This window comes from Lissotriton vulgaris, chromosome 1_2, assembly GCF_964263255.1.
Source record: "Lissotriton vulgaris chromosome 1_2, aLisVul1.2, whole genome shotgun sequence".
Lineage (NCBI taxonomy): Eukaryota > Metazoa > Chordata > Amphibia > Caudata > Salamandridae > Lissotriton > Lissotriton vulgaris.
The window spans coordinates 89,964,470-89,991,371 of record NC_141686.1 but is presented as its reverse complement, the minus strand read 5'-3'; the positions used below and the strand labels follow the sequence as shown (position 1 = coordinate 89,991,371).

The 26,902-nt window shown below is 45.5% G+C and overlaps 1 protein-coding gene across 2 annotated transcripts in view; it reads right to left on the bottom strand.

Annotated features, from left to right (window-relative positions):
• Window positions 1–26,902, bottom strand: part of CACNA1C (calcium voltage-gated channel subunit alpha1 C) — a 1,657,037-nt gene that overhangs the window by 643,154 nt on the left and 986,981 nt on the right. For both annotated transcript variants that reach the window (XM_086952879.1, XM_086952878.1), the window contains exon 13: window positions 19,718–19,943. In XM_086952879.1, coding sequence (XP_086809005.1) covers window positions 19,718–19,943 — 226 coding nt within the window. The remainder of the gene's footprint in view (window positions 1–19,717; window positions 19,944–26,902) is intronic.

Sequence of the window (26,902 nt, the reverse complement as noted above, 5' to 3'; positions counted from 1 at the left end):
GTAGAGAGGCCCCTCACCACCAGTGGGGTATCTTGGTGCTCAATGTGCACGTAGCCATATTCTCTACCTCATGCAATGGTCCCCTATTGTCAATGGACATTTTTGTTTTACGTTTGGATTCCCACATGAGGTATATTCCTAACATCATTTTCTATTGGTCTTTATATAGTGAGAAGCTATTCGGGTACCAACAAAGAGGTGACATTAATGAGGACATGCACAATGGCATCTCATAGTTATAATTGCCTTTCATAGGCACAGGCAGACTAAGTGATTGGCCCAAAATGTCACCATTTTCAGTAAAGGACAAGACCCAGTTTACAATGTTAGTAGCTTCACCACTAGACCACATCTTCTTCTTATCTTCTAAGACGTGTCAGATTCCTCACATAGCGCAACATTATTTAACAATATGTCCAATTTTGCAAATCCTTCCAAAATGCCATGATGTATATGCTGGTGCTTTTAGTAATACTTAAATGCCAGTCAAGGCATTAATAAGTCTCACTGTAAAGGAAATAAGTGGAGCTACCCATCTGACCTCTAACTCAGATCAAATCTCCCAAACACGTTAGTCCAGCAACTTGTGCTTCTTAGGCAAACCGCTCTGTATTTACTCCCTAACTTCCATGAGTACTTTCTGCTCATTTCAGTACTCAATCCCCTCTTCGCGTCATCACACAAGGCACGCTATGAAGAACTCTCTGCAAAAGTCACTGAAAGGCCTAACGGATCAAAGCTGTGACATGTCACCACCTATGGCAAATTAAGCATCATTCAATTGCAGAATGAGGACCGTCTCCATGCCTTGAGCTGAATGGATCTAGATTTGTCTAGATCGATAGTACCTGCTCTCCGAGAAAAGAGGTAATTAAGTATTTAACTTTTTCCCAAGCATTTTGGCTTGCATCGGAAGAAGCAAGATTGGATGGTAAGTTTTTCAGGCATTTTTGACAATGTTTTGAGTGTATCTTCTTTAAAGCAAATGGAAACTGGCTTATGGGGAGGTTAAGGCAGAAGATAAGTGCTGCCATACCGCCCGGCAACATGGACTAAAGAGGAGACTGATTTATTAGACACACAATATGAAATGACTTTCTCCTCAGACAAAAATGAATTAAGTGGTCATGAAAGGGCTGGTGGAAGGCTGGGAGAACCGAGAAGGGAGGGCAAAGGGTAGTAAAGGGGACAGAGGCTTACTTGCATTGTCAACTTTAGAAGTCAAATTAATGTAAAGTTTGTCACGTAGACCTTTAGCAGGGGTGACAATGCTTTTTTGCAGCAAGGGGTCACACACGGCACAACCAATGACAAAGATGGCATTCACAGCGAAGCAAAGTCCCTCTTGGTAATAGCCACAATGGGCTGAAAGATGGACTTTTTGTAGCTCCCTAGTTCAGACATGTAAGGAGCTTTGGTAGAAAGGTCATACCTTTTATACCCGAAACTGTTTTTCCTTTTATAAGCAGATTTCTTGGCACCAAACTCAGAAGAGAACCAAGGGGCAGATGGTCAAGATCTTTAACAATTAGTGGTTTTCTGGGGGACATATCAATCAGTACTTGTATAGCATGCCTAATCAACTATGCAGGCGCTGGGTTGCTGGGCCTAGTCGAAAAGCCAGGTCTTGAGTCTCTTCTTGAAGTCTGTCTGCGAGATCGATGTTTGGAGGTGGATGGTGGAGGGCATTCCAGGACATGGTGGCGAGGTGGGAGAAGGAGTGACATCCGCTGTGGCTACGGCTGATGTGCCGTGTCTGTGCAAGGGCGAAGGCGAGGGAGGCAGAGCGAACGCTTCTGGATGGTTTAGCGCGTGGACACGCCGGTGCGCGTAACTCAGCGCTTTATAAATGTCCCTATTATTATTATTATTATTATGGTTGGTATACGTTCAGTCAGTGGTTCATGTATGCTGGTCCTTGGTAGTGGATGGCTTTGTAGGTGTGTGTCAGTAGTTTGAATTGGCATCCTTTCTGGATGGTGAACCAGTGTAGGTTTCTCAGGTATAGGATAATGTGGGCCCGTTTCGGCAGGCTGAGGATCAATCTGGCCACTAAATTCTGTACCATCTGGGGCCTTCCCATGAGTTTGGTGGTGGATCCTGCATACTGTGCGTTGCTGTGGTCCAGACAGCTGCTCATTAGGGCTTGCATGACTGTTTTTCTCGTGTTTGTGGAGAGACATTTGAAGATTCTTTGGAGCATGCGAAGAGTGTGAAAGCAGACAGAGGAGTCTGCATTAATCTGTGGTTTATGGTGAGTTTGCTTTCCCGGATGGTGCTGAGGTTGCGGGCGTGGCCTTTTGATGAGGGGTTCAGCATGCCTCCAGATATCGTTCCAGAGGGAGGCATGGTTGCAAAAAATCAGCACTTCAGTCTTGTCTGTGTTTAGCTTCAAACAGTTGTCCTTCATCCAGGCTGCAATGTTCTTCATGCAGTTGTTGAAGCTGGTCTTGGTGGTGGTGGGGTCGACTAAAAGCGAAAGAGTGAGCTGGGTGCTGTTGGTGTAGGATATGATGTTGATATTGTGTTTTCTGATGTTGTTAGCTAGATGCTTCATGTAGGTGTTGAAGAGGGGGGCTGAGGATGAGGTTTGAGGGATGCTGCAAATGGTGCTTGTGGGCTCTGAGGTGAAGGGGGAGGCGGATTATCTGTGTGCGTCCCGTGAGGAATGATGCAATCCATCTGAGAACATCTCCATTGATTCCAATCTGGTGTTGTCTCTTGATGAGTGTGTAGGGGGAAACAGTGTTGAAAGCTGCTGAGATGTCGAGAAGGATAAGCGCATAGCAGATACACATTTGTCAAGTAGGGTGCAAGTGTCACCTGTGGCAGCGATCAGGGCGATCTCTGTGCTGTGGCTGGCTCAGAAACTGGATTGGAAGGCATCTAGCAGGTTGTTTCTCTTCAGATGCTCTGTGAGCTGACAGTTGAGGGCCTTCTCTTTGATGGCCTTCTCCAGGACTTTGGCAGGAAATGGAAACATCGAGATGGGGCGGTAGTTCTTGAGTTCACTGGGGGCTGTGGAGGATTTCTTGAAGAGAGGTCTGACCTCTGTGTGTTTCAATGCATCGGGAAAGGTGGCTGTGGCGATAGATGAATTGAGGATGGTGGTGAGTTGGTGGATAATCTCGTTGCTTCGTAGGTTAAAGAGGTTGAGGTAGCAGGGGTCTATAGGTGCTCCCAAGTAGATTGAGTTCATGATGGCTGTGGTGTCCCGTGTTCCTCCGTTGTTCCTATAGCAGTGAGATGTTGGTTGAGGGCGGCTTCTGCTGTGGTGAGGAGGCTGAGGAAGTTGTTGGGTTGGGGCTCGAAGTTTCTGTAGATGGTGGATATCTTATTGTGGAAGAGATTTACTAAAGTATCGCAGATTTCCTGTGAGCGAGAGAACATCTTCTCAGTGGCTGTTGGACAGGTGAAACTCTTTGACGAAAGTGAAGTGTTCCTTGGTGTGGTTGGCGCTTGCCTCAATGCCATCTGCAAGGGCATCCTTTTATGCGTCTTTAAGTCATTGGTGGTATCTGTTGAGGACTAACTTGAAGGTGGTTTAGTCTGTATAATCTCTGCTGGTGCGACATCTTCTCTCCAGTTGTTTGCAGCTGTGTTTCATTTATTTATTTATTTTATCAATTTATAGGGCGCAACAGCTACCCAAGAAGGGTTTCCCGGCGCCTAGACTCAGCTAGAAAATAAGGACAGAAAAAGGAGGGGAACTGTGTGAGGTGGTTATTGTTCGTACAGCCAGGTCTTTACAAGCTTTCTAAATCTACAGTAGTTTTCTTCCTTCCGGATGCCTGGAGGAAGCGTGTTCCACAGGGAGGGTCCAAGATAGGCAAAAGATCTGCCCCCTGATCTTGCCCGTTTAAACCTTGGTATATAGAAGTATGCTGCTGTCTGGGACCGGAGGTTTCTCTTTGTCGTGTAAAGGCAGGCAAGGGATTGGAGGTATTTTGGGGCTACTCCTGTCTTTATTTTGAACATGTAGTTCAAGGCCTTGAAGCGAACTCTGCTCTCTATCCTGAGCCAATGAAGATCCCGACGATGGTTCGAGACTCCAGCGTTCTTAGGAATCTTACATAGGAGTCTGACCGCAGCGTTTTGCGCTACTTGCAGTCGTCCAATGACAGATTTATTTGCGCCTAAATATAGGATGTTGCCGTAGTCAAGCCTTGATGTGATAAGGGCATTGACTACGGTCTTTTGTGTTGACATAGGCAACATCCACAGGATTTTCCTCAACCATTTGGCTATGGTGAGACACAAGCCAGTAACTTTACTGGCCTGCTTGTCCATGGATAGGGCATTGTCTAGTACAAAGCCCAGATTTCGAGCATGGGACACCGGGGTAGGAAAGATGCCCATCTGGTCTGGCCAATGTGCGGGGTTCCAGAGGTCTTTGTCTTTTCCCAAAATCAGAATTTCCGTCTTGTCGCCGTTCAGTTTTAACTGGTTTGCTGTCATCCAGTTTAATATTTTAAGTAGTCCTTCCTTGAGTAACGACGGGGAGTGGGGACAAGAATCAGACAGGGAAAAAATGATTTGGGTGTCATCGGCATAGTTCATAAGTGTTAGACCTAGCTTTTCAACAAGTTCTACCAGCGGTTTGAGATAGATATTAAAAAACAGAGGGCTCAGGATGGACCCCTGCGGCACTCCATGAGCTGCAGGTAGGGTGTCTGACACGGCCTGTGCTGATGCGATTTGAAAGGTTCTGTTTGTCAGGAAGGATTTAATCCAATCCAGAGCCTTTCCTCTTACGCCATTTGTGTGTAGCTCTCTAATAAGTGTTTCATGAGAGATGGTGTCGAAGGCCGCACTTAGGTCCAATAGCACGAGTGCTACCGTCTGGCCTTGGTCAAGAAGTTTTCTGATATTTTCAGTGACACCTAACAGGGCGGTCTCCGTCGAGAACCCAGCCCTGAATCCAGATTGCGAAGGATGGAGTAAGGAGTTTTCTTCTGCAAAAGTGGCTAACGTGGAGTGAACGTGTCTCTCGAGGCACTTTGAAAAAGCAGGAAGTAGAGATATAGGCCTATAGTTGGCCAGTATTTCTGGGTTTGCGTTTGGCTTTTTCAAAAGGGGTGTCACCATGGCATGCTTCCATAAGGCCGGGACAGTGGCGAGGTCGAGGGACAAGTTTAAGAGATTGGCTATGAGATTCAAAGACTGGTCATCCAGTTTTTTTATAATTTTAATAGGGATGGGGTCCCTAGGCGAACCGGATTTGACAGTTTTTAGGATTCCTTTGAGATTCTCTAATGAAAGAGTCGGCCAGGATTCCAGTAAGTTTTCGCCTAAAGCAGTGGGTTGAGGCAGGATAGGGTCAGATGGAGGGGGTGGGTCAGAGTCAAAAATTTTAGTATTGATGTCTGAAATAATTTTGTCGATTTTCTCAGTGAAGAAACAAGCTAACGCCTGACATTGTTGAGCGCTTAGGGGGGGTGCAGCGGCTGTAGTATGTGCGCCCGCCAGTTCCTTAACTTTAGAAAAAAGAGTTTTAGGCATGTTTATTGCTTCAGTAATTGTTTTTGAGACGAAGGCAGCTCTTGCCTTTGTACACGCCACATGATAATGATTTCTGGCTTCATGATAGCATTTTTTGGCAGTAAGGTCATACTTTTTGTGCCATTTACGTTCTAGTGCTTTGCATTTTGATTTTTCGGTTTTAAGGCTGTCGTTAAACCATGGGGCCGGGGGACGATGCCTACTCCCTTTGGTGTGAGTAGAAGGCAGACAGCTATTTGCTGCATTTGTTAGCCAATTTTGTGTCTCAATTGCTACGTGGTCCATGTTGGAGTTAGGGCTAGGAGGGTTTTGTTTGAGTGCCGCATTTAAAGCATCGATGTCAACTGACTTCCAGTTCCTTCTATTAGTGGCAACAGTGTTTTGTTTCACACTGGGGGAGGGTGGGAAAGAGATGCTAAAGCTGATGAGATGATGGTCGGACCAACCAGAAGGTACGGTGGCGATGTACGTGAGTTCCCTGACGTTAGATATTATAGGGTCCAACATATGGCCAGCTATATGAGTAGGGCTAGAGTTGATAATAGGTAAATTCAGTGCAGCTAGATCTTCCAGCAAATTATAGCATGAGGGGATGGTGGGATCTTCCAGGTGTAGATTTAGATCACCCAACAGGGAGAAGTTGCTAGATGACATATAGTAGGGGGTAATAAAATTTGCAAAGTTTGATACCCATTGAGAGGGGTTACCTGGTGGACGATAAATCAGAAGGCCTGACATTGTGAAGTTGGGGTTCAAAGTAATTTTAAAAAGACCCGCTTCACAATCTGGAATTTGTACAGATTCCAAAGTGCATTTGAACTCTCTGTTAAAAATGATGGCTATCCCGCCCCCTACCTGTTTTTCCCTATCAATTCTGGCAATGGCGTAGTTGTCAGGGAGGGCAATAGCAACATCTGGGCCAGCGCTGTCATGTAGCCATGTCTCGGTTAGGAAGACGGCGCTAGGACATTCTTCAGTGAGAAGATTAAAAATTTCATGCTTATGCTTGGGCAGTGATCTACAGTTTGTACTGTAAAATACGTAAGTTGGCTGTACATTGTTTCGTAATATTTTACATTTCCTGTGTCTCCTGGGTGGGTCAGGGTAGGGTTGATATACATTTGTGGATAGTTTACACTCGGAGCAAACATGGGTTCCGACTTTGTGAAGGTTGGACAGAGAGCAATTCGGCTTAGGGGTAGGGCGCAGCGCTCTCAAAGCGGAGGACGTTCTTACCAATCTGGGAGGTGCAGTGGGAGTGAGAGTCTCGGCCTCGTGCCCCGTCCTGACACGGACGGGCACAGACGGGCTAGTCTTTGGCGTGTCTTCGGCGTGCTGAAGGTGTGCCCGCTGTGCTCGACCGCTGCGCTGTCGGGTAACGAGCATAGTAATGGGAGGAGAGAGGAGTGGGCGTGGCTAACGAGGGTGGGCGTGGCCCCGTGTCACGTGGTGCAGCGACGCTGAAGAGGGATTGAGGTCTTCCCCTTCAGGCGCTGTTTCAGTGCGTTTTGGCAGTGATCAGATCGAGTTTTAAAACATAAAACAAAGTACAAATGAGCAAGATTTTTAAAATACACGGAGGTTCTGTAGCAGCCCAGTCACCCCGGCTTCCGCCTCAAGGTACTAGCTGGTCAACACCGGCTTCAGCGAGCGCGGCGATTAAATGCTTCCTGGAGTGGGCGTGGCTAACGAGGGTGGGCGTGGCCCCGTGTCACGTGGTGCAGCGACGCTGAAGAGGGATTGAGGTCTTCCCCTTCAGGCGCTGTTTCAGTGCGTTTTGGCAGTGATCAGATCGAGTTTTAAAACATAAAACAAAGTACAAATGAGCAAGATTTTTAAAATACACGGAGGTTCTGTAGCAGCCCAGTCACCCCGGCTTCCGCCTCAAGGTACTAGCTGGTCAACACCGGCTTCAGCGAGCGCGGCGATTAAATGCTTCCTGGAGTGGGCGTGGCTAACGAGGGTGGGCGTGGCCCCGTGTCACGTGGTGCAGCGACGCTGAAGAGGGATTGAGGTCTTCCCCTTCAGGCGCTGTTTCAGTACGTTTTGGCAGTGATCAGATCGAGTTTTAAAACATAAAACAAAGTACAAATGAGCAAGATTTTTAAAATACACGGAGGTTCTGTAGCAGCCCAGTCACCCCGGCTTCCGCCTCAAGGTACTAGCTGGTCAACACCGGCTTCAGCGAGCGCGGCGATTAAATGCTTCCTGGAGTGGGCGTGGCTAACGAGGGTGGGCGTGGCCCCGTGTCACGTGGTGCAGCGACGCTGAAGAGGGATTGAGGTCTTCCCCTTCAGGCGCTGTTTCAGTGCGTTTTGGCAGTGATCAGATCGAGTTTTAAAACATAAAACAAAGTACAAATGAGCAAGATTTTTAAAATACACGGAGGTTCTGTAGCAGCCCAGTCACCCCGGCTTCCGCCTCAAGGTACTAGCTGGTCAACACCGGCTTCAGCGAGCGCGGCGATTAAATGCTTCCTGGAGTGGGCGTGGCTAACGAGGGTGGGCGTGGCCCCGTGTCACGTGGTGCAGCGACGCTGAAGAGGGATTGAGGTCTTCCCCTTCAGGCGCTGTTTCAGTGCGTTTTGGCAGTGATCAGATCGAGTTTTAAAACATAAAACAAAGTACAAATGAGCAAGATTTTTAAAATACACGGAGGTTCTGTAGCAGCCCAGTCACCCCGGCTTCCGCCTCAAGGTACTAGCTGGTCAACACCGGCTTCAGCGAGCGCGGCGATTAAATGCTTCCTGGAGTGGGCGTGGCTAACGAGGGTGGGCGTGGCCCCGTGTCACGTGGTGCAGCGACGCTGAAGAGGGATTGAGGTCTTCCCCTTCAGGCGCTGTTTCAGTGCGTTTTGGCAGTGATCAGATCGAGTTTTAAAACATAAAACAAAGTACAAATGAGCAAGATTTTTAAAATACACGGAGGTTCTGTAGCAGCCCAGTCACCCCGGCTTCCGCCTCAAGGTACTAGCTGGTCATTGTGCTGAGTTCCAGGATGTACCGTCGGGTGTGTTTGGTGGATCTGAGGGGTCAGGCTGGTTTGATGGGGGCAACTCAGCCGGCATGTTGGTGATCCATGTGTTGAAGTTCTTGACTGCTTGTTTCATGTTGTTTGCAGCATTGGGCTGTTTGGTGCTAAAGGGTTCTGTCCTTTGGGTCTGTGTCACTTTGCTCAAGCTTCAGAAGGGGTGGTGGGAAGATTGAGGGTGGTGTGAGGTGCTCTTGTGATGGTGAAGTGGATGATGGAGTGTTTGGTCCAGACGATTTCTGTGGTATGGCTGTATTTGAGTCTGGTGCTGGACATGAAGAAGGGGTTCAGTGTGTGTCCTGCGCTGTATGTGGTGTCTGTAATCAGCTGGGTGAGGCCGATACGGTCCATTTGTTACAAGAGGCTGTCGGATTTCGTGTCTCTGGGGTCATCCAGGTTGAAGTTCAGGTCTCAGAGGAAGATATAGTGCTTGGATTTGATGGCGAGTTGGGAGATGAATTTTGTGATGGCGTTGTAATGACCAGTACAAGGTCCTGGGGGGTCTGTAGGCGAGGGTGCCTTTCATAGTTGGTTTGTCACCGGTGTGAAGTCGGAAATTCAGTATTTCATCATCGGTGTGGTGTCATCTTCGGTGGTGGTGCAACAAATTGATACTTTGTGGAAGATGGCAATGCCACCTCCGTGTTTGTTGGTGCAGTCCCAGAGTGTCATCTTGTAGCCGTTGGGCCATGAAGTGGCAATTTTGGGGGCAGAGTAGGGGTTAAGCCAGGTCTCTGTGATGAAGCTTACATCGTGGGCAAGGGTGGAGCTGGTGTCCCAGACTTCTGTGACGTTTTTGTAGAGCGATCTGGTGTTAATCAGGTGGCATCGAAGTAGTTCCAGGTGGTGTAGGTTGGTGGGGTGGGGTGGGATTAATGCAGGTTTCTGTGATGGCAGGTGGTCCTAGGTTGCAGGTGAAGAGACAGCGGTGGCAAGTGAACGGTCCTCCTGTGGAGCGAAGAGATGCGAGGCAGCAGTTGTTGCAGCATCCAGGGTCCAGGGCTCTGAGATCTGTGGTGGAGTCTGGAGTGCTAGGGTCCCTGGCGCTGCACGCGGACTGGTCCGGAAAGGCACAGACGGGTGTGCTGTTGGCAGGTGTGCTGCGCAGCTGCAGGGCAGCCTCCATTAAGTAGATCCATACTTCATGTATTGCAGTCAGATGCCAATCATTGGATTGGGCAATGACAATAATGGTTTCAGCTGCCAGGATGGGGAAAGTAGAAAATAGTTTAGTGACCAAAAGTGAAGACCATGGCAGAAAGATAGAGGCTGAAATGGGAGAAGAGGCTGAGTGAGAGTGAATGAGGATTATGGAAAATTACAAAGTGGATGGTCCAAGTATATGGAATAAGGGCAAGTCCAGAGACCAGCAAAAGGGGACAAGAGAAGAGAAGACAAAAAAATGGTCTGCAAAATGTAAGGGAGCCTGAGAGTGGTGGTAGACCAGTTGTTCAACCCAAACATTGAAAGCACCTAGAAGGAGGAGTACATTAGTAGTGAGAACCAAGAAATTGACAAAAACGTTGATCAAATTATGAATCAGCTTCTAGAGGGCAGTACTTGGGAAAACATAGGTTACAACAATGATGGGAGACCTAGATGGGTATAGGGATAATTTCTTCCCTTCACTATCCTTGCACGCCATTCAGTATGCTCCAATTTTCATACCTCAACTATAGATTCCTGCAGCTGAGCCATAACCTGCATGTCCAAAACGGAACTGCAAGTATGTATAATGATTTTGTCACAAATTAATTCGTGACTGAATCCGTCAGACCTTCATTTTACCGCCACAGTTTCTAAACACACCATAAAATCTACACGTCACTGCCAGAGTTTGTAACCGTAACACAAAATTGTTGAGTCCTTCATGTTTTCATTTATTTATCAAGCAACGCTTACGTCTGTCAATTACATTACCCAACATGCTGAGAATGTAAAATAGCTGTGACACTGGCCCATCAATGATGTTATCAACAACTTAACAAATTCTCTGTCAATTATTTGCCCTTCTGGACCCAAAGAATGCAGGATTCATAGGCAGTCAACACCCTTCTGCTGGGTTGTGAAATCCCATTTGCGCTGTTAGTCAGCCATCCCAACCCAGAAAGCACCAATGTCCATCGTTCCTCCAACGGGTTCTGATGTCAAGACAACTGTAGAAACTCCGGTCCATGTAGTTTCAGACACAACCATGGGTCAAGCTTTGGGCAGTGTTTGCTTATCACTGAGTATTGCAACTGAATGATTAACCCTCGGGTCATCCGAACCCGGTAAGGGCAATACAGCTGACAGTTACGGGGTTATGTGCTCATTTCATATTATGACAGCAAGGCCCCAAGAGAGAACCCAGAGGCTGGAGTATGAAGCGAGGAGTTTAGGACTCAGTGCAGATGTCTAGGTGTAGACGCAGAATATTGACAAGGCTAGCACTAGTCCTTGGGGATTTGCCCAAAACATGTTAGGCCGGTTTCCAGCCCTACTCCAAATAGAGAGAGGGAAGGAGTGAATTAGTTAGTATGAGGATTCAGAGTTGTCCAGTAGTCTGGGTTTGGTGCTGAAACATGAGTATATCCTTACAGCTTTTCCTTCTTTTGTGACATAGAGAGCTGGTTTGGGGTGCTGTCAACTTAATGTTTGATTTATAAAGTAAATGTGAAGAAACCTATTGAAGCTGGACTTTATTAGGAATGAACCGCACACTCATTTATATACCAGCCAATGTTACAGATTAAATTTAGAGAAAATGCTAACTTGATTGATAAAACTGAAACTTCGCTATACCTGCAATAAAGACCTCTGATGACTGTTGCATACCTTGCCTCAACAATACAAGCAACTTCAATTGCTTTGGTGTGCCATTCTCTCTAAACATTGTTGAACACAGTTATTTCTTTAGTCCTTCAAAATGAGAATTTGGACATGTGCCCAAATTTGCTCCACTGGGCCTATGGCATCATTTAGAGAAGCGGCTTCTTGAGCGAAAGCATTAATACGGAATAAGCAGGGTGCAGTGTTATCCTTGCATTTAATCGCTAGAGTCACGGGGCAAACATTTGTGTCTTCAGCATGGCTACGTTAGGAAATTATGCCATTACACTTGTGGCCCCACTAGATCCTGAAGCGCCAGTCAATAGTCAATTACACACTTGAGCGGCACAGCCCGGAAGTGTAGGCTGGCGTCTCTGAACTGAGCTAAGAACAGCCAGGCGGTTACCTAGGATGACTGCAAACTTAAACACAGGCAGCTGTTCACTGTTCCCTCAGCCCATCTCATGGGCGCAGATTTGGCAGCCAATGCAGCAAGACAGCCATCCGCCTAGTACACAGCGCCATGGCTGTGGTTTTTGTTTCATGTGTTATCACTGTGATCTGAGATTGTTTCTCAATGCCTGTGGGTGAATTAATTTCACAAAATTACTTTATACGAGACATCATCAAACACAACTTATTACTGATGCTCAGAAATACTGTATAAATTAATTAACCTTTTAATACAGCCTCCTCTAAAAATGCTCCCTTTCTCCAGCAGGTAGATGAGGAAAACAACAAGAAGTTACATCGCTCTTAATGATAACTCAGTCCATATACCCACCCCGTATTCAGACTACTGAATGCTGTTGACTGCTCCCCTATGCAGTATGTGAAAACTATCATATGGTAGCATGTGGGAACATAGGGCCTGATTTAGAGCTCAGCGGGCGGGGTTCTCTGTCACAAACGTGACGGATATCCTGTCTGCCATATTACAAGTGCCATTGGATATTGTAGTGATCTGCTGGATATATTCCAGTGTTCCAGCATATGTCCCATGTAACAAGCCACTCCCAGAGGGTTGGCCTCTACACTGACCCTACACCCATCCATCACAGGTGTCACCGGTCAGGTGACCCTGCCAGTAAAAGAGGCCGGGGCACGTGCCCTGGGCCAGTTCTAGTTATCCCAACTATGTGTCTGTGTGGTCATTGGTGCTGCATGAGGGCCTAGGGCCCTAGACTTTACACATATAATGCACTCGTAATATGGCATGTGGGATGTTCGTCACGTTTGAGATTGAGTAACCATACGCCGGACTCTAAATCAGGCCCATAGACTGCGAACTCGTGCTAGAAAATTGGCTCAGACTATCTACTGCTAACGTATTTACCATGCATGCATATCTTTATAAAAGCAACATTTTGCTATGTAACTAAAACCACTATTGAACACTTGCCCCAAATACACTAAGAGTAGGGTTAGAAAAATAATTTTACACACTTCTTATAATGGGGGAAATTGAGTTTGGGTCAAAATTGGTGTTTGGTATGTTTGAGTCCATCGGCCCGATTACGAGTCAGGCGATACTCGGAAGGGGGGCAACGGGAGGTATTTAAAACACATTACCACGAGGCAAGGTATTTACTGTGTGAACTACTTAGCTCTTATTATGAGTTTTTACCAGGGGAATGAGGAGTGACCTCCAGATGCAATATTTATTGCAGAATAATATGCATAATTGCCTGTTTTACGGACGGTTCCCCTCAATATATTTTCCCAGCTTTTGCTACCTCCTAATTCTAATCTCTGTGCAAACTCTTGTTTGCCCAGAGATGGGGATTTACAACCAGACATGCTTTAAGCCTCTATGTTGTTTGAAAATAATGTTTTTATTCAGTTAAATATTCACATGCAGGCCACCGCATCGGCACCTATTTGACATGGGTTGAAAAAACGTAATTGCTTTCTTGAAAACATAAGTAATCCTAAGGTTTTACAGTGTAACGCACTGTAAATATACTAATGATCCATGCCTGAAGGAAAAACATTTTACATTTCTAATAACTCCTGGCAGTATGTTGCTTTTACAAAGTCAGACACTGGCTCTGGTGCTTTTGCACTAATTTTTGTGCATTATCTTGTGCTTGCTGACAATGTATAAACACTTGTGATGTGAGGCGGAAAAGGCCTCATGTCATTATCATCAGTCCTTTTTAGGTCAAGCCTGGGCAGCACGTAGGCTCAATAGTCAATAGGCTTAGTAATCCCTTGTTAGTACTGCGTTGTCTCGTTTTGTAACCTCCCATGGTGACATACCCTGTTACATGTGTTGTTACTCTGTAGGCTTTAATTTCAGCCTCCGATCACTATTTCATTAAATGGCAGGACACGCTCTCTCACAACGCTTTATTATTTTTTGCCCATATCACATGGCTGCCGCGCCATTGGTTTATTTGCGGCTCTGAACTATTATTCGTTTTTTCTTTTAAATGCCGCACTTTCTCTTTAATGGTGGCTGGGCCCCTTTCCTTAGACAAACTGTGTCTAAGGAACAGAGAGTGGCCGCCAGTAAAGAGAAACTGCAGCATGGAGAACTTTTACCCAAAAAAATGTGTTTGTCAACTTGACAAACGAACGCTCTTTTTTGGAAAAGCGCCCCATACCAAGCTTTTACTTTAATGTCAGCTGAGCCCCTTTCCTTAGACGTGACTCGTCTAAGGTAAATGGCGCGGCCGACAATAAAGTGAAAGCGCTGCATGGGGCACTTTTACAAACAAGCATTTGCAATGCAATTATATCACATCATAAATGCAAGACCTATTGCATTGCAAATGCTTGTTAAGGCCCTCTGACGCTACCAGTGTAATCTGTAGAACAAGGAAGAGGTGGTTTATTTAGCACAAGGACACGTGGGAGGGGCTCCCCATACACATCTCAGAGCAGGTGAAATATGACCTGCAGAGAATGAAACGAATGGCAAGGGTTCACTGAAAGTCAGATGAAATCCTTAGTATTCCACAGGCTTGTCTTTTTAAAGACACATTGCAGGAGTTTATATGTATGTCAGATTCTGCTTGTTGCATTTGTGCTGGTGTATTTTCTGCTAGCACCAGATCTCTCAACAATTGACATCTTTTTTCCTATGATTTATGACAAACTGTGCTCTGTAAACATTAGTGAATCGGCCTTTAAGAGTGTGGAGACTTCACTACAAGAGAGTACACGGCTGTGACTACACACAAGGTCTCAATTTTGCTTATGCCAGTGAGAGTGTGGTGCTCCTGCCATAGTCCATGATGACTAGGAGGGAGAGATCACTACCTCCTTCAGTGATGGGGAGGACCTGCCATGTGCACGGCCTGCAAGGAGGCCGCATGCCTGCAGATAAGTGGTTGTCATGAGGTTAATGCACGAGTGTTCTGGGGAAACGCTTTGCATCAGTCAACGCGTGAGAAAATGTGCAAGAGAGGGCAGTAAACGAGACTCATAGGGCAGACCCGGTGCCAAGGGCTTTGGCCCTGTGCACTCATGTGAGAGTAGTAATCCCCTACTGAGGAGGGGCGTGGCCAGCTATGGAACAGCCAGCTGTGCATTGAATACAGAAGGTTCCACTAGGTGTCCCTGGCCCTCTCACTCTGTCTGCAACTCCAGACAGGGTCAGAGAGGAATAGGTTTAACAGGGACTATGGAGTCAGCAAAGGCCTGCGCGGTTGCAGCTGGGTGACACATGGCAGGTCAGCCTCTTAAGTAAGCTGTCACTGGTGCTTGAGACATTGCATATGTGGGATACTGCTGCACGTCCCAGGCGGCAGGGCCTGCCAGCCCTCGCACACAGCCAGGTACAGAGCCCAGGATCGCCAGAGCTGATACTAGGCTTGCTTGATTACTTACAGGGATCCGGATAGGCACGCGGGACATTTAAACGCTTTGCCAGCAAAGACAGTTTTTACGTGTTCCTGTTTTTTCTAGTAAACCATTCATTTAACACCTCCATTTCGAAAATGGCCCTCCTTGAATTTCATTTTTTGATCAGTATGCACTGATGGTGCGAGGTCTGCTGTGAAACTGTTGCCGGCAATGCAAATAGCTACTCTACTCAAAGTAGAGCTTTTTAGGGACAACACGCTTAAATCAAATACGCTAACAGAAGTTCTCGACTTAAAGCGGAGGGCGGGCAGACTTTTTTATTCTAATATCTTTATTAGTTTGAGAGAAGAAATATAAACAATTAAACTACCATAATAAGCAATACAACCAAAAAGAGAGTTACACAATAAATAAATAGATAAATAAGCATTCATCAGTACAGATATATTCAATGTCATACATATCACCGACATATCAATTAATATCGTGGAAAAAGCAATAAAGAAGCAATAAGAGAGAATCAGTTGTATCACTTGTATAAATCAATCAGCAAGATAAAGAGAGAAAGGAAGAAAAAAGAGAGAAGAAAGTATCGAGGAAGAGAAAGAGAAGTAAAAATAAAGCAAACAAGAGAGAGAGAGAGATCGAGATCCCTGCTACAATAGGGAGGGTAAGTTAAGGAGAAGACACAAAGGGAGTAAGAGTGCGGGCAGACTTGAGGCACATATCCTGACCATGGCACCAGTCTAATGATCTGTCAGATACGTGACGGTGTGTTAGGCAACACTGGTCACAGAGAACGTGTGGCGCCGATACAGCCTCCGTGTTGCGTTCTGCAGGGTAAACCTGTCTCCTCAAAATGGAGACCTGTCCCAGGGCAGACAGCTGTAACATTATCCTAGTAAAGCAGCAGCAAACAAGGAGGGAAACGCCAGCTTTAAGATGGTCCCGCCGCATAGTGCATTGCTTTGGGCCCTCGCTTATGTCCACAGCAACCAGCTTCTGAACAATCTAGTTTTAAATTCTGCAGCCACAGCTGGACCTTTCCTGGAAGAAAATAATTATTTGATATAGAAAGGTCAAGAACTAAAAGTCTGCAAGCGCAATAGACATAAGAGTAGCAGAGGCATCCACATGCTCTCTCTGTGGTGTCTGGGGAATGGTATGATGATTTCTCTGTCCTCCACATTGGTTGACCTTGCATGTGATGTGTGTCCCAGAGGGGATGAAGCCACACAACCACTCACTCCAATAAACTGTAGGCAAACTCTTTTGAGTGCTGGTGTTTTCATTTCTGGCAGGACAGAAATAAAAAAGAAAAATGTTACTAGTTATAGTTGGGAGATCTGATATATGGATACAAATGTGGTACTTAGGGCAGGTGATCTTTAACATCATCTTGGTTTTTGTCAAAGACGTTAACGTTTTGGGGTGGACTGGAGAAGAGTTAGGGGTCTGTACCCTGCTTTTGGGAAATCAGGAAGATGCAGCCCAGGTCAATTATGGATGAAAAGATTGCTGGGCCAATATAGATTTTACTCTAGAAAGGGATCATTAGACAGGAATGATGTTGTTAGGTCAAGGAGGTGGCAAGATGATACCAATGGCCGTGGGTTTTTAATGTTAGGAAAAGTAGGGGAATATAGTTTCTAAAGTATTTATTAGTTTGACATGTTAGACTAATACACTGATAAAACAAACAGGATATAAAACAGAATTCCAACAGTCCATTGGGTCACTGGTCAGTGGTCCCATCGGCAGAGATATCTCAAGGTGTATCTTATAATTTATATATGTGCTCCTGTCCTATTATTTATATGTATCTGAAATGTGTAGGTCTGCTTTACACACTGTAAACCGTCACCAGAATGTAGAGAGAGGGCTTGCGCTATAGGAGCAACTTGCACCTGGTGTGGAACAATTTGTGAAATTTGTGATCTTAGGTGCGATTAAGGGATTACTTGAAAGTGGACCAGTTTCTAAAGCACAATGTTAGCCACAGTAGTCGGCCTACCTGGATGCATTTGGGAACTTTCCTAAAGCGTGTGCATTATATTAGAACAGTAGCCTGAATGCCATACAAGCAGTTCCACCCTAGATACAAAAGGTTAATTAAACACTGATGAGAGATTTTGCATCCATCAAGCCGGCAATGTTTGCACTTTCACTGGGACAGTATGCTATTCCTCTCGAAACAAGCCAAAGGAGCCTGGGGCTCCATTTACACAGATGAAAATCCAGGCTAATCTTATACGGTAGCACTGCAATGGGAATTAGTCCCGCTCTAATATAGGATAAACATTTAATAACACTGGCGCTGGTACAGAGCCGGCAGCGGTGTGCGCATGTGCAGGCTAGGGTTATGAGAGTCTTGTTTCCCTCACTCAGCATCCAAGACTGATAATATTTATATTACGAGGTGATGCTATTGAAAGAAAAGCAGTTTCTGCTAGAAACCAGTCCAAGGCCACTGGTTTATGATGCAATAGACAACGCAATCCAACAAATGCTGACAAACTCACCTGCGTATCTAACAGCGATAGGAAGATCCCTCTATTGCAGTCAAAATATCGACCCAAAAATATTTCATCCACTATATCAACTATGACTAGATCAAGGTGAGCAGATGTAGGATCAAGAATAGTAAATCTGTACTGACATATATGTATTTAACTTGTTGACATAGTGGAGGTGATATAGTGGATGTGGTATTTTCTGGGGGGGATAACCCCAATAAACGTTCAGTGTACTTAAGCCAGCGTACCCAAGCCAAGTTGAGCAACTGCAGTGCCTTCCCGCAGTCACTCACCCATTAACAGACTATACAATTGTATTGAGATCAAAAACCTCTGCTTGAGGCAGCATCTGTGCAAGTGATAGTTTGGCACTGCATACAGTCACTGCTCTTGACAGCGCCTAGGAGAGGAATGCCCACCAAAAGTTAAAAAGTGGAAAAAAGTTCAGCTGCTGCTGAAAAACACCCGTTGATTGGCGATGACAGTGAGGATATGACTCATGGTATGGTTTTAATGTATTTGTTAATCAATGGGAGTGGCTTTGTTTTATATTCTCCACTGTAAATAGTGGGTGTGGTGTAGAGTAAAGGTACAAGGACTGTATTGAACGACTTGGATATCACCACACTCATTATGAACGGCATACGAAATGTAGGGTAATATGTCATGTACTCATTGACAACAGATCAGAGGACACTTGCATTATATGCTGTGGAGCTGCCCAAAATGAACTTGTCGTGGCCAGAAATTAGGAATAAGAACATTTGAATCAATATCTCACTGCCCAACCCACCATGGACGTGTGCTTTACATGGCTTTAGTCAAATAGAAATTCCTCCTATAAAGGCTCTTTTAGTCATAAAAAACAATTATATTAAAACATTGGAAAATTCACATCCCTCTTTATTGGCATCTTTTATTTAAGAACAGGTTAGATCGTCGTGATTGAAAGGTTACCAAGTCGCAGAGTAGGAGTAGGAGTGGGAAGGTATTGCCAATAGCAAGAACTTTTTATTTAGAGTCTGAAAATTAACACACTTTATAATATTGTGGATTTACTCTGCCTTCCATCGATGAGTATTGTGTTTGCAAGTTTCTATATAGTACACCTATTCAAATGTAAGAGCTGAGATCAAAGACTGCAGGTATGTATGACAACATGCATGTTTACATTATTTTTACAATTATAGAGTTAGATAACCTTCGCACACAGTGGCTGAGAACTGGAATGCATTTTCAGTTATGATTTTTAATAAGATCTAATTTCTAAAAGGGGAAGTTATTGTTTATTACTGATGGAGTTAGGATATAAAATTTGACACAGTTTGTTTCCTTCAATTATGTATGCATTATCCATTATAAGCATTACTAAGGAAATAAGTTAAATTAAATAATTAAGGCGGTTCCCCAGCCTTATCCTTTTATTTAATTTAACATTTTATCTTTTTGATTAGGTGCAAATGTGCTATTTTATTACTATGCCTATTATTACAAATTGCATTTGTTATATGTTATGGGATTTTTATTTTTTTCTGTATTTTAATGCAGAAGCCAAACATTAGGGCTCCAACATCTTCAGGCATTTAGTACAGGCTGTAGCAAGGGGGTACAGGGAAACCAGTACAGTTCATCTCTGTTATTCATGGAAAATGGGGTTTGGAGATAATTTGGCAAAGCAGCCAGAGAGGCATCTGCAGCATTTCTTTTGTGATCTATATTGTTTTGTGAGTGGCCAATGCTCGTTCAATATCTGCTTCTCCAAAGCCATTCTTCTGTAGAGGTAAGTTTTCCAAGTTATTAGGAGCGGTGTTATTTCTCTCTCTATACTTAGCTAGTAGCTATGAGCAACCACTTCGGCAGTCTTTATTCCACTACCCAACCCCAATCAGCAGGAGATTTGAGTATCTACTTCAGAGGGCTGTGAACATTACTCCCTTAAAACTTCTGAGGTAACCTTTAGTTTTAACTATCAATTTTTGTTCTGTATAAAAAATATCTTAAACATGTACTTCTCGATCTACTGAGGTTAGATACCATTAACCGTACCTTGTGATCTTGAAGATCCTCAGGAGCCGGACGCAGCGCAGGACAGAGATCCCTAGGGGGGACATGATCTTGGTCTCCACAAGGATGGTTTCCAGGATACCGCCACACACAATGAAGCAATCAAAGCGGTTAAAGAGTGACACAAAGTAGGCCTGGAGACCAAGGCTGTACATCTTGAGCAACATTTCAGCGGTGAACATGGCCAGCAGCACCTTGTTAGCCGTATCTGTGGAGGGAAAAAGAATGTGGAATCAGCACAACTTGAGGCCATGGAAATCTGAGATATTTCAGTGAGCAGGATTCCAGTTCTGGGGGAGTTGGGATGCTGCTAACTTCTCAAAAGACACGGGACTTCCAAGGTTGTACATTAAATAATTCTTCAAGAGGTGCTGAAGAAAAAGGGTGTTTCCTAGTAAAGAGGTGTATAAACACACAAAAGAAAAACACAGCACTCTTTAGTGATTTAGTAACACAGCTTCTGCCAATCCGTAGCCGGGTTGTTGTATTTGCATTAGGATGCCCCTGAGATAGAAAACCTCAATCTCTTATAAAATTAGGCTCACTTGGGGCACCTGCTACCTTCTCACTCTGAATATGTCAAGTTGCACATTTAAACAATGTGTTTTGGGAATATTAAAAGCAAATATGGAGTACAGATGTACTTAATAAAGCAAAAAATACATCTTGCTATCCTGCCCAAAAATAAGACAATCTGCCCCCTGTCCCTATTTCATACCCAACAACTGCAGTGGTAAACATTTCTGACTGTATGAAGAATATCACACTACCTACTGGTGGCACATCAGATGTATGTCTAGTTTTGCCATGCCTTGTTGAATTTGTCCTGGATACAGGCCTGTATCCTGTGCAGATGTGAGATCATCTTCCCCTGTTGTCTGTTTGATAGAGAGATCCTAAAACACTGGACACTTAACATTCAATACGCCAGCGAAACGATGAGTACAAGTTGATAGTCTGGTGTAGGATACTGGCTGATATTTATAAGTGCAATCCTTCCAGGGCGGGGAACATTTGCTTTCTGGGTGTTCCAGAACTGGGCACAAGCAGACATTGGATTTGCAGGTGGAAGCAAATCCTTGCTGCAATAGGGAGTGTTGAGCCAAAGTCCTTCTGAAATAGGTAAGCTTCAAATCCGTTCCTGCATCTCAGGGCATCTTATTCAACCGAAGGGGAGGAAGGAGGGATTCCAGAGGAGGAACCATGAAAGTATAGAGCTCTCCCTCCAAATTTCTCCTTTTCAGGGGATTTTGTGGAAAATACGCTATGGGTGGTTGACCTTATATATCTTGCCAGCCAGGGCTCCTAGAAGATCTTGGTTAGGTGGCATGAGCCTTGCCGTGTTGGGTCTTATTGGCAATGGACAAGAGTTTGAACTGTGTTAGCTGTTTTATAAGTAGTAAATGTGTAGGATCCACAGTACTGAAGTGATGAGGATAGATGACGCAGGTTCAACATGAGGCAGATAGAATAAATCTGATTCATTGGCTGGTAGACTGGTGCAGATGATTTTGCATTAGTCCACTCTGGCTTTTGTATCTGTCAGAGAACTATTAGGAAACTATAGCTTGTTTGAACCCCTTTTCACTGCTTTAACCTTTTCAATTAGGCCACCTACATCACCCAGATATGTCCTACAAAACAATGCTACTTGTGTGGGCATCAGGAAATCTGGAAGGCTGGAGAAGTGGCTGTTGATGTGCTCTCCATTAGTAATCAGGCCATGTTTGACGCGTTTAGGGGTAACTTGCCACTGTGTAGCAGCAGGCACCTAGATGGCAAATTTATGTTCCTTAACCTTGAGTCTAAACCTAATGCAAACAATATGACAAACTTTCAACCCTAAAGCTAAGCCTAATGCTTAAGATATGCCTTAATCTTACCCATGAGTCTATACCTAATTCTAAACTTACCACATACAAATATGGTTTAAAAAAGACCTTCTATGTTTTCAACATAAAAACGTTAAATATTTCACCTTTTCTTTTTCGGGATTTTCATTTTACGAGCTTCTTTTTTAATATTTTCTGGCCAGATATCCTGGGCATATGCTAAGGAATGGGGACTCAACAGCGTTTGAGAACCAATGGTTTGAAGAAGGCAGGGAGAATTGAGTACAAAACTAAGAATATAATGGAAGCCTTATAACCGAACAAAAGCTACTACTTGGATTGAGGAAGAAGACAGAAATGGGACTAAGGATGTGGTTAAGTTATGAACTAGAATTAAGAATGAGGCGCTATCTCGCAGAAATGTTGCTAAGTAGAAAGCTGTAAGTCTACTCAAAAGTTAGGAGTAGGTGAAATGAATGAATGAAATGAAATTGGATTTATAAAGCGCATGGCTGCCCTAAAGCGTCCCAGCGCTAACTTAACTAATAACAGAGGACCCTGAGAAGAAAGAAAAGAAAAAAGCAAGAAATTATACAACCTTAGGAAAAAGGAATGTTTTAAGGGATTTTCTGAATTTAAGGTAGGAGGGTTCCATCCGGATTTCCCTGGGGAGAGCGTTCCAGTGTCTTGCCGCGTTCAAAGAGAACCGGCGACCTCCGGTACGGGCTTTTCTCACTCTAGGAATGGAGACCAGGTTTTCCCCGTCAGACCGAAGGGTCCGCAGTGATTTGTAGGGACAGATCAGCTTTCTTAAGGCAGGAGGGCCTTTACCTTGCAATGTTTTGTGAGTAATGCACAACGATTTAAAAGCAATTCGTTCCTGGATGGGGAACCAGTGCAGGGTTCTCAGTAATGGTTTGGCTGAGGCCCTTCTAGGTGCCCCCATAAGCAGTCTAGCTGCGGCGTTCTGTACCCGCTGCAGGGTGTTAATTGTGGCTTTAGGTGCAGCCAAAAGGAGAGCATTGCCATAATCCAGTCTAGATAGTATTAGACCTTGGATTAGTAGCTTCCTTGATTGAAAAGGCAGGAGGGGGAGCACTTTCCATACTGAGCGCAACAGACCAAAGCAACTGCCTGCGACTTTCTGTGCATGGGTCCTGAATGTTAGTTGGGGTTCAAACCAGACCCCAAGGCTTTTGATTTTCTCCCTTGCTGGGGGCAAATCACCCATACAGGGCGGCCAGTACTCAGAAGACAGAGATGTAAAATGGTGACCTAGGAGCATGATCTCCGTTTTGGCTCCGTTCAATTTAAGCTTTGAGTCGGTCATCCAGGAGAAGATTGCAGTAAGGCATTTCGAGAGGTTGTCTGAACATCCCCCTTGTTGAGTCAGAGAGACGACAAGTTGCGTGTCGTCTGCGTAGCTGATGGATTTAATCCCGAAAGGGGCTACTATATCTTCCAGCGGGGCCATGTACACATTGAACAATGGGGGGCTCAGGGAAGATCCCTGAGGAACCCCACATTGGAGGGGAGTAGGCTTTGACATAGTACCATTTTCCCAGATCCTAAAGGATCGATTATCCAGGAAAGATTCCATCCATCTAAGGGCTGACCCCACAATGCCTAGTTTAGTGAGACGGTGGACAAGGGTTGCGTGGTCAACGGTGTCGAATGCAGCGCTCAGATCCAGGAGGATCAGAGCCGCTGATCCCCCTGAATCTAAGATGCATCTAGCCTCTTCCGCCACCACTATAAGGGCTGTGTCCGTGCCCTGTCCGGGGCGAAATCCCGTTTGGGATTCGCTCAGTAGGCCATTACTCTCCAAAAATCCAGAGAGCTGCCGGTTCACCAGCTTTTCGGCGATTTTGCCCAATCCGGGTAACAAAGAGATGGGGCGAAAATTTGCCAGATCGGCAGGGTCTAATCCTGGTTTCTTAAGGAGGGTTTTAATTTTTGCCGGTTTCCAACTCGGGGGAACGATGCCTGTAGTGAATGAGGTATTCAATAGATCAGTGGCAAGAGGGGCAATGGTGCTCACAATTTGTTTGAGAATGTGCATAGGAGCTGGGTCAGAGGGAGAGCCGCTTTTAATGTTGGAGAGAGTAGTGCAGAAATCTTCCCTGGTGATACAAGTAAACGCCTCGAGTCGAGGGCCTGTAGTTGAGGGAAGGGGGGCATCGGTGATCGAAGTTATGGCAGTATGAGGAAGGCTGTCAAGAATTTTCTGTATTTTTTCATCAAAAAACTTTGCTAACAAGTCGCATCTTGATACGGTATCATCTTGTGAAGTGTTCGGGCTGGGATTTTAATCAGCTGAGTGACGATTTTGAACGTTTCCCTGGAGGAATTGGCTGAAAGTCTCATTTTCTCCTCATAAAAGGAGGCCTTAGTCGTTTGCCGCGCGGCTTTATAGAGTCTCAAAGCCGCCTGGTAGGAAGTTTTGCTGTTAAGGGCCCAGTCACTCCTCCAGATACGTTCCGCCTTTTTACAGGCCTTTTTGAGGTCTCTTAATTCGGTAGTATACCAGGGAGATTTAAAGGTGGTGAACTTGGTAACTGATATAGCATTTAGGAGAATGTTCTATTACAGAGGTAGAGCTTAGTACGGGAATGCATTAAACAATAATTAATAAGAAGATATGTCTGTTACTGAAATCAGACAAGGCAAAGAAAAGTCTGTTACACAATTAGGTAAGGTGTCTATTTTATAACTAGTACCGCGAAAGAGTCACAGTTACACAAATATGGTTAAAGGGGAGTCCTTGTAACACAACTCGAACGAAACGGGAGTCTCCGGTACATAGAAAAGTAATGTCCCATAGACATACATATAAAGAAGTAGGCCTAAGGGTCCCACCTTAGTAGCCTATCTATGTCCTTTTGTAAAAAGGACCAAACTCTAGAAGAGAGCCAATCAGATCAAACCTCCCTCTAGAACCTCCTGTCAAGAGCCTCAGTCTCTCAGATTTTCGTACGCACCAAGCTAGGTAGACGTAGCACTGATGGAGAGATAGGTGAGTCCTTCCAGGGGAGGCGGGAGGGTTGCATGTGAATCTATGAAAGACACCAATACTGGATAACTGCAGTTACAGGTAAGTAACGCATTTCCTGTCCAGTATTAGGGGTGTCTTTCATAGATTCACATGCCTGAATCAGAGTAGCAAGCAATACATTGTGCACATTTCTGGTGGAATAACATATACAAGTCATCCAATAATACATATCATGCAATTATGGATAATCGATACCCATTAACCAGAAACAGTATAATAGAATGTGCATACCAGCAAAGGATGGAGTGATAGAGGAAGGCTCACCTTATTGAAACAGATGGCGTAATACTGCTTGTCCCACAGCCTCATCCTTCATCAGCTCTGTATCCAGGCTTCTGATAGATACATCTGCCGTGTGGATTCCTCACCTTGTGAATATCCCCCTTGCGTCAGCAACATTCGGAAATTCTTTTTGTAGCTTCGCGCCGACGTGGACGCGGACGTCACAGAGACACGGCTCCGCTCGCGACTCCGCTGACGTCACCGACGCCTACAATAGGCCCACGCCGGCGTGATGACATCAGTTCCCTTTTTTCCGCGTCGTCGACGCTAACGGTTTTCAGGGATCGTGCTGTAGCTTTTCAGTAACTTTGTAACTATTTTCCTGTTATTCTGTATAACATCATATTCTTCGAGATGTCGTCGAAGAAGACTGGTTTCAAGGCTTGCGGCGAATGTGGCAAGACTATGTCCATCACCGATCCACGTGACTGCTGTGTCTGGTGCTTAAGCTCCGACCATGATGTCGAGGACTGTGCTTGCTGCAAGAAGATGACTTCGAAGGCGCTGAGAGAGAGAGAGGCGAAACTCCTTGTGGCTAAACTTAAGAGTAAGAAGGAAAAGAAATCTTCGAAGTCTCGAGCTCGTCGGTCGAGGTCTCGGTCTCGATCGAGGTCATGCTCGGAGTCGTCTTCAGCTCACGCTTCGAAGTCTTCGAGGAAGAAGCACAAGAAGAGGAGCCACGAGTCACGTCATCGCTCCGGAAAAGACTCTGGTTCGAGACCGAAGTCCCAGGTTAAGCTCCTGAGTAAGGAGTTGGTGGATTCGGAGTCGGAGCATGTCTCTGTGGGTGAGGCTTCACAACCAGGTTCGCCCGAGTCACAGGAGCAGGTCCATTCTCCAGTTCAATCCAATCCTTCTGGTCAGGAGGATGAAGGTGAGGAGCAGGGGGCTGGTGAAGTCGTAGATCCGGTGCCTGCGGGTTCGTCGACCCCGGTTCCAGGACTCGTGGAAGAGGTCGACGTCGTCTCGACTCCGCCTCCTCAGGAACGCCCCAGAGATTCTTATCCTGAGTTTCCAGCTCCAGGTCAGGATCCATCTCAGTTCCTGAACGCCATGTTTGGTGTCTATTCTAGGGCAATGTTCCCCTCTGGTGCACCTGTTGGTCCCACGGGTCATATGGCTTTCAACTTGAGTGTTCCCCAAGCTTATGCCCCTGCGCCCTTCATGCCTTTTATGCCGGCTATACCACCGCATTGGCATTTACCGGCACCTCTGGTGTCGTCGACGCCGAAGCGCTCGACTCCGACTCCGTCGACGCCGGTCACGTCGACTCCGATGCCCACGACTCTGAGGCAAGACTCTGTCCGACCTCGAGCTGAGAAGCCTCGTCTGACGTCGGGTTCGACTCCGGCGCCGTCGGAGTCGATTCCAAACCCGTTGGCTTCGATTGTGAAGGAAAGGTCTCGGAGAAGGGCTCAGAGACTCCTGGAAGAAGATAGGTATCAGTATTCGGATACTGAAGAAGGAGAGTTACGGGATTCTGAGGATCCTTTTGAGGATTTGTGTGAGGCCAGTGGGCTTGAGCTGTCACCTGAATGGGAGTTGGCTTCGGTTTCTAATGTGCCATCAAAGGATGTGGTACCTTATCACACTGTTATTAAAAAAGCAGCGAGCCTTTTGAACATTACTCTTCCTACTGCAGACTATAAGCCTAATATCTTGACTGAGGTTCTTCATTCTCCCTCGTCAGTGGTTGAGCCTGTGCTGCCCTTCAACGAGGCCTTGACTGAGCCCATCTATGAGGTATGGAAGAAGCCTTTGTCTGCTCCTGCAGTTTCGAGATCAGTTGCAAGGAGGTACAGAGTGGCACCTGAGGACCCGGCATTTTTATCTATTCATCCCTTGCCTGAGAGTTTGGTGGTGCAGGCTGCTTGCGCTAAGAAGTCTGCTGGAGCTTTCCCACAGGTTCCTGGGGACAAGGAATCCAGGAAGCAAGATCAGGGTGCCAGGAAGGTCTTCTCATCAGCCAGTATGGCATTAAAATCAACCAATGCAACG